This window comes from Neomonachus schauinslandi, chromosome 13 (assembly GCF_002201575.2).
Source record: "Neomonachus schauinslandi chromosome 13, ASM220157v2, whole genome shotgun sequence".
Classification (NCBI taxonomy): domain Eukaryota; kingdom Metazoa; phylum Chordata; class Mammalia; order Carnivora; family Phocidae; genus Neomonachus; species Neomonachus schauinslandi.
In genome coordinates this window covers 1200356-1214321 of record NC_058415.1, presented here as the reverse complement: position 1 = coordinate 1214321, position 13966 = coordinate 1200356, and the positions used below count along the sequence as shown (strand labels likewise).

Sequence of the window (13966 nt, the reverse complement as noted above, 5' to 3'; positions counted from 1 at the left end):
ACACACACACACCGAGCATGCCCGGCATCACACACACACACACACACACACACACACACACCGACCATGCCCGGCACCTCCCTCTCTCTCTCTCACACACACACACACACACACATGAACCTGGGCGGCAGGCAGGAGGCAAGTTCCTGCCTCAGGACTCCCGAGACACCCTCTCCCGTGAGCACACACTCGTAGGGCTCCCACTTTCCCCGCTGTCCACATTCAGGGCACAGAGCACACCTCATGCTCACCTCGGCGCAGGGAGCCGCGCTCCAGGGAACGTGCCAGGAGAGCCAAGATCTTGCATCTACTGAACTTTAAAAGTATGTGTTTGCATGCGCCTGGGTGGCTCAGTTGGTTAAGTGACTGCCTTCGGCTCAGGTCATGATCCTGGAGTCCCTGGATCGAGTCCCACATCAGGCTCCCTGCTCAGCGGGGAGTCTGCTTCTCCCTCTGACCCTCCACCCTCTCATGCTCTCTCTCTGTCAAATAAATAAATAAAATCTTTAAAAATAAAAAATAAAAAAAGACTGCAGATATATTGAGAGATTGTACCTACATCTAACGAGGTTAAGATACCTCCTTACTTGTTATTAAAAGAGTCAATCTAGGGCGCCTGGGTGGCTCAGTTGGTTAAGTAACTGCCTTCGGCTCAGGTCATGATCCTGGGGTCCCAGGATCGAGTCCCACATCGGGCTCCCTGCTCAGCGGGGGGTCTGCTTCTCCCTCTGACCCTCCCCCCTCTCATGTGCTCTCTCTCATTCTCTCTCGCAAATAAATAAATAAACAAATAAATAAAAGTATGTGTTTGCCAACTTTATGTTTCACAAAAATGTACTTTGTTATGTTTTAACATTCCTTTTTTTTTTTTTAAAGGGAGAGCGAACATCCTTTTATGCTTCCTGACCATCTGTGTTTCTTCTGTGAACTGCACGTTTATGTTCTTTGCTACTTAAAATACTTGTCTTTTTCACTTGTAGGATGCTTTGAAGGAGAGGAGAGGTCAATTCACCTTCATTCAGTAATGGTCCTGTCACCTACCAGCACCATCCTTTAAAAGCATGCCACCAACACAGACCATGCCAGCCTGAGCCCGCGCCTGGTCTGCCCTACCTGTCGCCGTGCTCACAGAGCACCGCAAGCGCTCGGGTCGTGCTGGGCTAAATGCACCTCCTTCCCCCAAGACCGTCCTGAGGGCAGCCGCAGGTCCAGAGCTCCCGACTCAGATCCAAACCAAAGGTAAAGCAGGTCACGCCTTCCTGCTCCAGCTGAGTTTCTGAGCCAGCAGAGTGAAACCCTGTCCTGCGCACAGCAAGGCCCCGGGTCCTGCTCTGCCTGGCATACGGCCCCAGAGCCTCTCCCTTCCCGCCCTCCTCTCTGTTTTAACATGTCTGCTGATCATGATAAACGGGGATTCAAGGACACTAAAGTGTTGACAGGCCCACAAGGCTACCCCATGTCTGGATTTGAGGCTTCACCACACTTCCCATCACCCCACACGCGAGCCCACCTTCCGACAGCTCCTCCAGAGAGCACCGTGAAAGCACCAAGGCGGGGCAGAGCCAGAGAGGCGACGAGGCCTGAGCCTTTGGGGACAGGGCAGAGCTGAGGGTACACAAGAGAAGCGAGGGGCCCTCCAGCAACTACCACCCCCACAGGGTGGCTGGCCAAGCTAGGTGGGGGACCGCTGCAGGCAGCTCAGGGCCCGGGTACACGGCACACCCCCTCCTGCTTTGGGCCTTGCTCCCAGCTGCCTAGGAAAAGCGTCCCTCGCTAGACCAAACATGTGCCCCACAGACATCTTCGGCGTGCTGGCGCGAGGTGATTTTCAACAGACAATACTCAGTGCCTTCGAATTCCAGAGGGGAAGAGCTTCTGGGATGTGACCAGCTGTTCTCGTTTGCACATGAGCCTGGACCCCGGCCCAGAGTCACACCCAGTACATCTTCACTATACTCCCTTTCCAGAAGGTTAACTCAGAAGTGTAAATGCAAAGGTACAACCTGTGATTCACCTTGGGATTGCAGAACTGCAACACCACGATAATCGCTTACATACAGAGTTATGCTCCACCATTCCGTGGAGCACACAGCCGTGCATGGCAGCAAAGCCCTCTGTAGCTCCACCCAAGGTCAGCAGACACTCGCGCCCACTCCACAGAGGAGGAGAGGGGACGTCCGGCCTCAGGCTCTACGCTCACCGAGCATTCGCAGAAGACGAGAAACCATCTCCATCGATGGAGCACCACGGGGCCCTGGCCATCCAGCCACAAGCCAGGGAGCAACAAGGAAGAGGAGACACAGCAGTATGGTAGGCCCTTGCTTTTCCCCATTTCTTCCCGTTTGTGAATCAGGTTTCTTAAAACAACGGTATTTGACAGGAGGAGGAAGATAGTGCATTTAAGACTTTCTTGATCAGATTCTAACAAACTACATATTTGAAAATTCATTTACTCAGGGACACACATTTAAAATACTCCTCTCCAGTTCCAACCCGGATTGCAGCTTTCTCTGGTTCCGGTCAGGTAAACGGCGTGATTTCAGGAACGGTCTACAAGCTGCTGAGTTGAGATGTGAGTTGCTAGATTCAATTCAGGAGAGGAGATTCAGAGTTCCCCTTGATCCAGGAGCCAAGACTGAAAGCCACCAGCGTCTAACTTAAAATGCTTTCTGCGGGGGGGACTGGGGTCTCAAAGCCCAGGGGAGAGTAAGGGTCAGCAGCACTTGACCAGATAACTTCACCACATCTAAGGGTCACACAAACCAATTTTCCCAAAACTCCACCCCAGCAGAGGAGTGGCCCAAGGCCGCGCGCAGCTGGAACGGTGCGGATTTTCAGCCCGGGAAGCCGTGAGGAGGTGTCTCACCTCTGCTCCTCATCTCCAAGAAGCCCGAGTCTGTGCGCAGAGATGTCCCCTTCCTACCACAAATGACAGCTCTCTCTGCACACAACTCTCGGCCGCCAGAGGATGGAAGGCGGCTTCCCGGGAGACCGAGCTATGTGATGGGCCTCACGCAGCCGACACAAGTCTGGAAGCACCAGCTACACCGCACCCACTCACTTTGCAGCTGCTCCACCACCTTCATCGTTGTCGGAAGACGACGGCGTAGAAGACCCTGGAAAGTACGCTGAGTCCACATGGTTGGGGCTGCCGCCTGGAGCCGGGTGGATCGGGGATGACCGTTCGTACAGCGGGGTATGCTTTCCTTCGTGAGGAATGTTGCTGTAGGTGCTGTGCTCAGTCAGACTCTTTCCACTCGTTTCCACAGCGAGGGCCGGCTCAGCGAGACTGTACGGGTGTGGACCCTGGCCCGCAGCACCTGGGCTGGGCACCTGTGGGGCCTGGAACAGAGGGCAGAGGTCACGCGCGCACTCGAGGCCCGCAGCACCCGGCTCCCGTCGCAACGCCTGGTCCTGGCTGCGTCTTAACTCAAGAAACACTGGCACTTGCTTCACGTATCAGCTCAACGGCCTAAAAAATTATTTTAGCTTTTGTTAAAACCTGATGTGTATGCAGCAAGCCCCAAGGCAGGCAGACCAGCTGCGGGAGGGGGAGGAGGGCCTTACCACAGGCTTTGCTTGCAGAGGGGTCTGCGGAATGTTGAGCATCTGGGGGGGGACGTACGGCGGCATGATCCCAGGCATTCCAAACGGATTTGGTCTGGCTGTTTCATCGACAAGGAAAGACAGCGGTACACGGGTTAGCAGAGGACATGCCCCAGACACCACAGTGGCCAGCACATGCCCCCACCTGCCCTGCCCCCTCAGGTGACAAGACACCACCAATCCCCACCTTCAGAAATCCATGTTTCACATCAAAAAATACTTCATTTTATGGTGATCAACTTGTAGACTGGGCCTACGATTTTAACTTACAGGCGTCTGGGCCACCCTCTCTCTGCCCCTGCCGGCCTCTCAAAGCCCTAAGACTGCAGGCGCTGAAGGGACAAAGCGGGGACAGATACTTCCCCTCACATTAGTGAGGCAATGGAATCTTCCTGTTGAGACTAAAATTCAGTTCTTGGCTATTAAACAGAAACAGCAACGTGTGGAAGTTGCTACCGGTACCTCTCAGTTTTCCACTGCGAAGCAGAACCATGATGGGGCTGCACGTACCAATGTGTGTTACGGGGCCAGTAACCTGGCATTCTGTGCTCTCAGAACGTGACTCTCTAAACCTGCTCTGACGGACGCCGCACTCGCTCAGCTGCCCTGTGCTGACGGGAGCGAGCGCAGCTGGGACAGAAGCAGCTCTGGACACACACCAAGGCCAGGCCACGTGCCAAGACAGGACGCAGAGCCATCAGCTGGCACAACACGTGGTGATGAGGCCTGTGGCCTCAGGATCAGAACACCTCCAAATACCACAAACCAGTTACTAACGCAATAAAAATAGGAAGGAGACCCTTTGCGGCTTTGCTTCCCCACTGAACAGTTAGGTGTGGGGCACCTGTGAGGTGAGGCCGCAAGGCTGGGCCTGGGGCACCTGAGCCCCAAATGTTCCCACGACCCAGATGGTGGGAACAGACAGCAGACACGGGGGCCGCAGAGCCACACGATCTCCTCCTTAGGCTTCTTTTAGAAACTGAACAAAACCAAGCCTAGAGACCCCTGAACGCCAACATCCTTTACCAGGAAAAGTGTTCCTCCAACTTCAGAATCTGGGCGACTCAAGGCCAAACAAGGAGCCCCAATACTTGCCAAGATAAACACATTTAAATAAAAATAGTACTAAAGCACCCCAAAACCCAAACCCTCCCTCTCTTTCTCTGAAAGAAAATTCCCACTGGTATGTAAGCTGAGCTTCCAGAGCCACCCAGTCCTGGTGGAGCCAGGAGGGAGGGGCAGCAGCTCACTTCCCCCCACCCAACAAGGACCCACGTGCCTGGAAGCCACAGCCGGCTGCAAGAGCCCGACTCCAAGTGCCCGGCACACGCCTGCACGGAGAGGAGCTGGGCACAGGACTTCCACAGCTGTGGGGCGAGTAACTGGGAACGGTGATGCTGGCGCACACACACTCAGATGCTCACCGCACACAAAACACACGCACACGCATGCACTGACCACACATACATGTGTGTACACATGTGTTCACTACACTCACCATATTCACCCGAGACACGCACGCTCATTCACCACATGCATGTGCACGCACTCACCCACATGCACGTACACACAGCCGCACGTGCATGTTCCCCACAGCTGTGCATTCATGACACACGCACGCATTCACACCTATACGTGCCCCCCCACGCACACGTTCATTACACACGTGCACTCACCCACATGCCCATACGTGTGACATGTACTGCACACGTATGTGCATTCGCCCCCAATACACATGCACACATGTATGCCACACATACACATAAACAAACCCAACGTACATACATACGTGTGTACACATGCAAACACAGAGGGAAACATTCCTGATCAAATAGTTCAGACCCAGGATATCAGAACCTCCGAGTCTGAGACATAAGATGCTGTAACTGGTTCAGTTCCTTCTCAGGAGATTCTGAATCGTATCCAGAACACTAGGAACTCCATTCAGGCTCTAACACTACAATTTAAGTCACCATGAGAAGCACAGTTTACAACCTCCTGTGGCTGACCCGCCCCACCGAACTTCTGAGTAACCACACGGAATGTCGGCCATGCCAATTAACAGCATTCCAGGGAAGGGGATCCTTTTGTCTCTATTTTGGGCCATTATGTGCTACAAAGTTCCTGAAAAGCACAAGCTTCTTTAAAAACAAAAATAAACTAACTTAAAAGCAAAGATTTCCAAAGAAAGAACATTTTCTAAAATCACATTGTAATCACCAACGTCAAATAAAAAAACTTTTGAGAACCTACAAAGCTAGTTACTAATCTATCAGAACCTAGTCCAATAAATGAATTAATCTGTCTGCACTTCTGTGAAGGCTGGAGGACGGCCCAGCAAGCCAGGCCTGCCTCTGGATGCAGCGCACCTCCCTGTGCTCGAGTTCTGGTTGTCACTGCCCTCGAGCCAATAAGCAGAGCACTGGGTGCCATGTGACAAGGCCGTCTTTCTCGGGACTGACCCTGGCTCACGTGTGGAGGTTAACACCGCCAACCTGTCACTCTCCTCCATTCACAGACACTCTACTGAGAGAAGGGCTGTTGTCAGCAGACTATGCAGACGGAGACAGACAAGTGCAAACAGTGTTTAATTACTATATGAAAAATATTTTCACAATTAAAAAAATTTTCAGACTTCTTTGTGAATGATGAGAAAAGCACACGCATGGCAGCCTGACAGCTACGCTAAGTTAGCAGTGCTGTGGGCGAGACGCTGCCCAGCACCCACTGCCTCAGTTACCCACTGCGCCCCCGGGGACCTGCTCAGCCATTCCCTGAAGTAAGAGAAGACACATCTTAACCAAGAATGATGTTGACCAAGAAGCTTTGCTGAGAACCAGTCGGCCTACCCACGCCCCAGCCCGCCTAGCACAGACTCATCTACCACCAGGCATTTAGCTGCAGAGACGTTAGGCCAACCAAACAAATGAGTACCAAAGTCATGAACTCTTAAAATTCTCTAATGCCAATGGATGCATGATTTTCAAGTGTTGTACAAAAAACATAGCTTTGAAAATTCAGATTCAAAGAACAAGTCATTATGTTCCCTACCACCAATACTCATTTTCAACACCTAAAAGGTCAAATTTTCCAACGACATTAACCGTATTGAAATGGATGTATTTACTCAGCACTGATATTGTACAGAAGTGAAGACACAAAGCCACATGGAGAATCTTGTGTAACTTGCTTCCATCGTCTTCCAGATGAGTAGATTCCGAAGGCAGGCCACAGGCCAAAGATGGTGAAGGCAGAAGCAGGAGGAGAGGAAGTCGGCCAGCTTTGAGGGGCTGAACCCGGTCGCTTTCCAGAAGCACCAGCTCCCGGGGGCTCAGAGCTGGCACACCCACACAGCCAGGCCCCCCAAGAGGAGCCAGAGGCCGCCATCTGCAGAGAAGCATGGGCAGGCTGAGTGCAGGGCTGAGAATCAAGCAAGTAAGCACCTGACAGAACCACGGACCCTGGGGAAGCACACTCAGGCCAGCAGGAGTAAGAACTCCGGGAACTGGAGCAGTTCACCATGACGAGGGCAGCCTTCCTGATCGTGGGACTGTGGGCACAGAGCAGCCCGTGGCTGGGAGCCAGCGGGCTGCTCCCCCAGCACCTCTACCACCACAGAGACTGGACAGAGCATGTGGACCTCATGGTGCAGCATCACTCAAGCCCACACAGCACCCGAGTCTTCAAGAGCAGAAGCTGACGAGCGACGGATGCACCCAAGTTGTATCCAAATCTGTCGAGCTCCCGGCTCACTCACGCCGAGCCAGAATGGCACAGTCCCACAGCAAAGGATGCCGTGCACATGGGCTGGCAGAGATGGGGAGCAGGAAGGAGCACCAATGCCTCACGGGGCTGCCCACGTGGCTTCGTAAGCCCAACACAACAAATCAGTCTCTGTCCGCTGTGGATTTCGGAAATGCACAACCTGCAGGGAGAGTCCCTGCCAACTGAAGTGGCCGTGCCCTTTTGTCACCACGCCCTAAGAAGCCGCCAACAGACCTGACGATGAGCTGGTCATCCTGCAAAGACACCTTGTCGAATGGCTGCCAAGTTACCCCAAAATGACTGATGGTTCAGGTGTTTTTTAAAAAACGACCTTTCAAAAAGCCATGAGACCAGACAGGCTGTATCACTTCACAGTACATGGACTAAAATAAACTCACAAAAATCTTAATGAAAGGTCATGGGAACAGATGTCGAGCCTGAGGATGATGTTCAGGAATCGAAAGGGAGGGAGATGAGGCTGACCTTCTGCTCCACGTGAGAGCGCCGTGGCTTCTCTCTGGCAGAGTTGACTTAGACCCTGGGGCCTGACATCAGTACCATGTGCTCCAGCTTGAGATAAAAATGGGAACAGACGGACACACAGACACATCTCCAAAGCCAGCAAGGGCAGAATGACACGCACAATACAGCCCCCGATGATCCCACACATACAAGGTAAGAAAACAAAGAAACCTGTTTGAGGGGACAGATGGGACCTTCAGAAAAGCCTAATGAATTTCTTTAAAGAAGGAAAAATGTGAAACAAACACTACCATTTGCTGACCCTGTTCTGTGGGCACACCGCTGCTCGTGACTGCCCTGTACTGACAGTTATATTTGAAGTTTTTCCACAATAAAAAAGCTTAAGCAGACACCATGGAAATGGTGGCTTTAGTAAGCAGAACTGTAAGGCTGAACACCACATAAACTTTAAATGCCAAATTCCAAAGACTTGCTAGTAACATGCGGAGCAGTTAATGTGGACTATCATTGTTTAATGATATAAAAAGCCATCACTGTTAACAGCCAAACACTGGAAATACCCCAGACGATGAGCACAGGTGGCAGCCGGGACGACAGGGCAGACCTGGAGAGGGCCAAGACCGCGATGGGCCTCAGCCACAGTGGCCGGGCGGGGGCGGGCAGGCTGTCTGCAGCGTGCGGCCGTCCCGCCGTGCTCCCGCGGAGGTGGCACTGACCGAGCAGGACGGAGCAGTGCAGGCAGTGCTGGGTCCTCACTTGTGCTCGCTCCCCGGGCACACACGAACCTGCCATCACCCTCTGCTCCAGGCAGGCCGCGTGACTGCTGCATCCGTGTGCTCCCGCCTGGACAACCCTGCTTTCCTGGAGATGGACCTGCCTCATCAGCCGAGGCAGCCTTGCAGGAGCTGCATCCTTCTTCCCGGACTGTGTCTCCATTTCCAGAGTGACATCTGCCGACTGTGCCCTGACAGGCTGGGAGCCACACTGTGGGGAGACAGAGCTATACTTCCAAAGAGACTGTTAACCTAGAAAGCCCAGCGACAGCTGATGGGACAGGCTGGTGACGCGAGCTATGCAGGCCGTGTGGCCACAGCTGCTCCCCTTTAGTCACCAGAAAGGGACACCTGCCGGCACAGCCGTAGCCCAGAACCAGGGCCCACGGACCAGTCCTCGTCTCTCCTCGCGTTTACACCTGCGCCTTCCTGAGCCCGGGCCCCGAGAGCTGGCTCCAGAAGGCCAACGACAGGGGCCTACTCCTTCCAGGTGAGACAGCAGTCGGGTATGCTCTGCTATGACCCGGTCTGATAGAAGGGGACCAGTGAGGAGGCAGGCTCCCAGGGGCCCCTTCCTGTGGTCGCGGTCGGTCTGGTCCTGGCTTCCTGGGGGCAGCTCCCATCCCCACACAACCCCGGGCACAGGCCTGGTCCTGCAGGCTCCTCCCTGGCCTACATGCTCTGGGGCCCGGCACGTTCTGAAACCCTCCACGCTCTGACTGCCCTGCCAAAGTCCCCACATGTGTGCCACGCACCACCAGACCCCCACTTCGGACAGTGCAAGCCCAGTCAATCCCCTCCCGTTTCAAGCCCTATCCTTTACGAAAGCCACGGAAATAGGCTGCCACGGCCCCTGGCCCTCCCTGCTCCGTGCCTGGTGGGGTGGCAGCAGCTGCAGCGCTAAAAACAGTTTCTCCTCGGACTCCCTACACCTCGCTGAGGACCAAGCAGCCACACACACCTGGGAGCCACAGAAGTTCCCCCCCTCACCTCTTGACAACGGACGTTCCTGCCACACCGCTGCTGTCTCCTGCGAGCCCGACCTCACTCCCGGCTGCCCCTCCTCTCCCTGACCCAAGCCACTCTGTCCACAGAACCCCCAGGGAAGCCCTCCTACTTCCACGTCTCCACTTAGCACTCGGGGTACAGACACGATAAAGAAAAGGGGACAAATGACACAGAATTCAGGGAGCCGGTGGGCAGGGGAACCTGATGGGGAGACGGGCTACTGGTCATGTCCCACTGAGGCTGGTTTCATTAACTGCACACAGGCTATTGGTCATGTGCCAAACGCACCTGGTGTGCAACAGGTACAAAGTAACAACTTTAAACACTATAAATCCCTCAATGAGCTTTCACAGCCCCTAGAGAGTCTGAAGCCTCAGGCTGTGTTTGGCCGGTGGCCACTGCCCATAGGCACACCAGCCCCTGCCTGCTCCCTGCGTCCTGGGCTCCAGCCACTCCCTTCCGCTGCTTCCATGCCCAGCGCCGCCACCTCGGGTCTCCTCCGCGTGGAACAGACTTCCTCCCCATCGCCACCTCGCTAAACTCCTGCTCTATCTTCAAGCCTGAGCTCAACGTTAACTCAGTCAAGCAAAACCAAGCCCTGACTTAACCGGTACCAGCTTAGTCTCCCAGTCTTCCCAGAACTGCCTGCTCCCGAGCCATACGAGTCCGCGTCTCACTCGTGTGCAAGGCCCAGGATGGCACGTCTGCTCTACCACACTGTCCAGAACCGGCAAGTGCTGGCATGGGCCAGACACATCAAGGAGTTTTTGGTCTTTTTAATTAATATTTCTGAGCAGTTTTAGGTCTATAGAAAACCTAAGCAGAAAACACAACCCTTGCATTCGTATATGTGTTCAACAGATGGTCTACTTCTGATATGTGACAATTATGAACCAGAGCCCACAGCTCGGTGCTCACGCTATGGGTTTGGACGAATTTTTAAGGACACATATCCACCACTATAGTGTCACACAAAATCCTCCGTGCTCTGCCTACATTCATGCCTCCGCTGACTTTCCACAGGCTCCATGGCTGTGCCTTTTCCAGAATGTCATGCAGCTGGAATCATACAGCAGGGAGTCTGGAAGAGTGGCTTCTCTCAGTGAATGTATTCAAGGTCTTCGTGAGTTAATAACCCATTTTTTTTTTTAGCACTGAATAATATGTCATTGCCTGGATGGACCACAATTTATTTGTCCACCACCCACTGAAGGATGTCTTGGATGTTTCCACGTTTCAGCAATTATGAATAAAGTGCAAAGTTCCGTGTGGACAGAAGTTTCCAATTCCTCGGGGTAAACACGGAGGAGCCTGGCTGCTGGACCACATGGCAAGAGTGTGTTGCGTTTTCTGAGACACTGTCACGCTGTCTTCCGCAGCGGCAGCAACACACACTCGCGCTGTGCCACATCCCCGCCAGCATCTGGTGGTGTCGGAGTTCCGGATGTTGGCCGTTCTGACAAGTGTGCAGTGGGAGCTCAGCTACTTTTCACGGAAGAGGCCAGGAAGACACAGCGTGTGCATCCTCAGATTCACTGGGCCTCGGTTTCACTTGTGCAGCCTTTTTGCAAGAACACCAGGGTGAGCCGAAGCCTCCCGTCTCCGTTCACAGGCCTGAGCTGGGCCTCCGGCAGCCGGGAGCCACACACTGCTGACAAGCTTCCATTCTGACCGCTCTTATGTGCACCTACATTCAGATGGGACTCCGTGGCCATGGGAGGCATTATGTGCTGGGACAGAAAGCACAAAATCATAACCATCTCCAGGTCCCTGGTCCCAACACAGTGTTTCTGACAGAATAAATGTTTACAAAATGAATACTAATCTCACCTGTAACTGATTTTAAAAACCCATCTCAAAACAGATCATTTCTGGGGGTCCACTATGCAAAGACAGTACAGACTGGAACCCATTTTTCACCCTGAACAATACCACATGCTGTGCAGGCCAGGCCTCCCAGCACCATGGCGCAACAGGGTGTGCAGGCCCTCCTGTCAATGCCACACCCTCTGCATCAGTGTGGGGAACAGAGGCTCCCTCAGGGCCACAGAGGCCCACGGGCTCCAGCACAGCAGCCCTGCCCAGTGCCGGTTTCCCTGACCACAGCCAGGCCAGGAAGGTGTTCCTGGATCATGGAGACCCAGTGAAGATCCTGACACAACAGTTCTGGCCTAGAACCTCAACTCCAGCCAGGTTAGGAACCCCTGGTTAGAGTCAACTCTCCCCATTTTTACTCCCAATAGCCCCCAAGGGGCTAATACAATGTTTTAAATGTCTTTAAAACTACACATATTTCAGTTTCTAAAATGATTCATACAGACAAGTTCTAAAGAATGATAAAATTATGTTCCAACACTGGCTGTCAAAGTGCTGAATGCATCTTCCCAGAGAATAACATAATGGACCAAGGTCAGAAAAGACCACTTAGGACCTACCTACTGCTCACAAAAACATTTTTACGGGAAATGTGTCTTGGGTTCTCACGTGGAATACCAAGAAAGCCTCTCCCCAATCCCACGTTGCTCCTTCTAGGCTCTCCATTCCCACTCAGCTCCACAGCGGGAGTCTAACAGCACATACAGGCAAGAGGGATGGGCACCATCTCCACATTATTTTGTTTCTTTATACTTGTCAGGAAAAAAACAAAAACAATTTTACATGAATCCACTTCTGCTGGCTCCAAATTGTGTATCTGTAACTTGAAATACACCTTCCTCCCAGTCTTGCCCCAACCTCTCCCCAGTCACCCCACATTCCAGGCCACACAGCTGCTGGCCTGCACTTTCAGCTGCCCCAAACTCTGTGCCCCACGGCTCAGGTCTCCACCACAGTCAGCAGCACCAGGAGACCCTGCAGAGAAGGCTTTAACGTAACACACAGTAGTTATCACCCACATGGACCTGCTTAAAAATACTGCCCCCAACACCACAAATTCTTCCCCAACCCACCACCATTCCCCAAAACCCACGGACAGGAAGTGAAACTAAATTCCAGGAGAATCACCTTCATCCATAAAATACTTCCTTCACGTATTGTCTGACAACGTAAGAACACGAGAGCACTTTGTATAACATGTAAGTTTTTAAGAAGCTCAAATTCAGGGGCGCCTGCATGGCTCAGTCAGTGAAGCGACTGCCTTCGGCTCAGGTCATGATCTCAGGGTCCTGGGATCAAGCCCTGCCATCAGGCTCCCTGCTCAGCGAGGAGTGTGATTCTCCCTCTCCCACTCCCCCTGCTCGTGCTCTCTCTCCCCCAAATAAATAAATAAAATCTTTAAAAAAAAAAAAAAGGCAGCTCAAATTTAAACATGAATCTAAAGCCCATCTCGCCTCTTCAACATATCGTCAACCCTGTTAGCAGCTCAGACCAGCACCAAACGCTGCCTCATGCCCTTTTCCACCCTGACCTCCCTGCCAGCCCCTCCTGAGTAAGCGTTCTAGTCCCTAGTGCACTAGAGTGACTGCTTCAACTACCCTGTCACACGAGGACCAGGTGTCCCCTCAGACACATGAGGGGTCTGGGAACTCCCCCCAGGCTCTGTGGCTGCAGACCATTCCTTGCCTTTCCCAGCCACTGTCCCTCTGAAAACAGAGACAGTGTCTGCCCTGTGACAAGGGGCCACAGAGCATGTCACATACACCCATCTCCAGAACCAGGAAGCCTGAGGCCGGAGACCGTGGGGTCAGGATGTCCACCCCTGGCGTCAGACCTTGCCTGTCACCTGTCTCAACAGTGTCCACTGGGTGCCCCTGCCATAGGAATAAAGCAACCCACATGACCTGCCTGCCACATCTCCCTCTGTCCAGCACAGTGACCCCAAATCACGATCCTCTCACTGTCCCAGTTGCAACAGCTTTTCCTGGATTGAGTCACTCAAATACTTTCCCACAGGGGTATGAGGGTGAAGGTGGCAGGTGGGGCCCTGGCTGCAGACCTGACATTCCTGGGGGAGGAGTGGGAGGCAGTGTGCAGAGGATTAAAGCAAGGTGCTGAGACATGATGGCTGCTAGCTGATGGCCTCAGACAAGTGACAGTGAAGCCGGGACCTCAGAAATTGGAGTGTCCCAAGCACAGGAGGTCAGGGCGCACTCTTGACTGCAGGGCGTTGAGGCCCTGAGGCGGGAGCCGGCATGGCACATCCCCGGCAGAAGCCAGCAGGGCCCGGACAACGCAGGGCCAAGGGCGCAGGACCAAGCCGTGGGGAAAGCAGGGGCACAGCTGAGAGTTCGTTCCAAGCATGCTGGGACTGCGCATGCCAAGTAGTTTAAACAGCACCATGGCTGCAGGGGGCCAGAGCAGAAGGAGGATGAGCCCCACTGACAGAAGCCCTG

General features: G+C 53.4%; 1 protein-coding gene across 1 annotated transcript in view; it reads right to left on the bottom strand.

Moving 5' to 3' along the window:
• The window catches only part of FAM120A (family with sequence similarity 120A), a gene marked incomplete at its 5' end in the record, with an annotated part of 91425 nt that overhangs the window by 43725 nt on the left and 33734 nt on the right, over positions 1–13966 (bottom strand). The window contains 2 exons of the mRNA XM_044920737.1: positions 3062–3342; positions 3568–3665. Of these exons, the coding sequence (XP_044776672.1) occupies positions 3062–3342; positions 3568–3665 (379 nt within the window). The remainder of the gene's footprint in view (positions 1–3061; positions 3343–3567; positions 3666–13966) is intronic.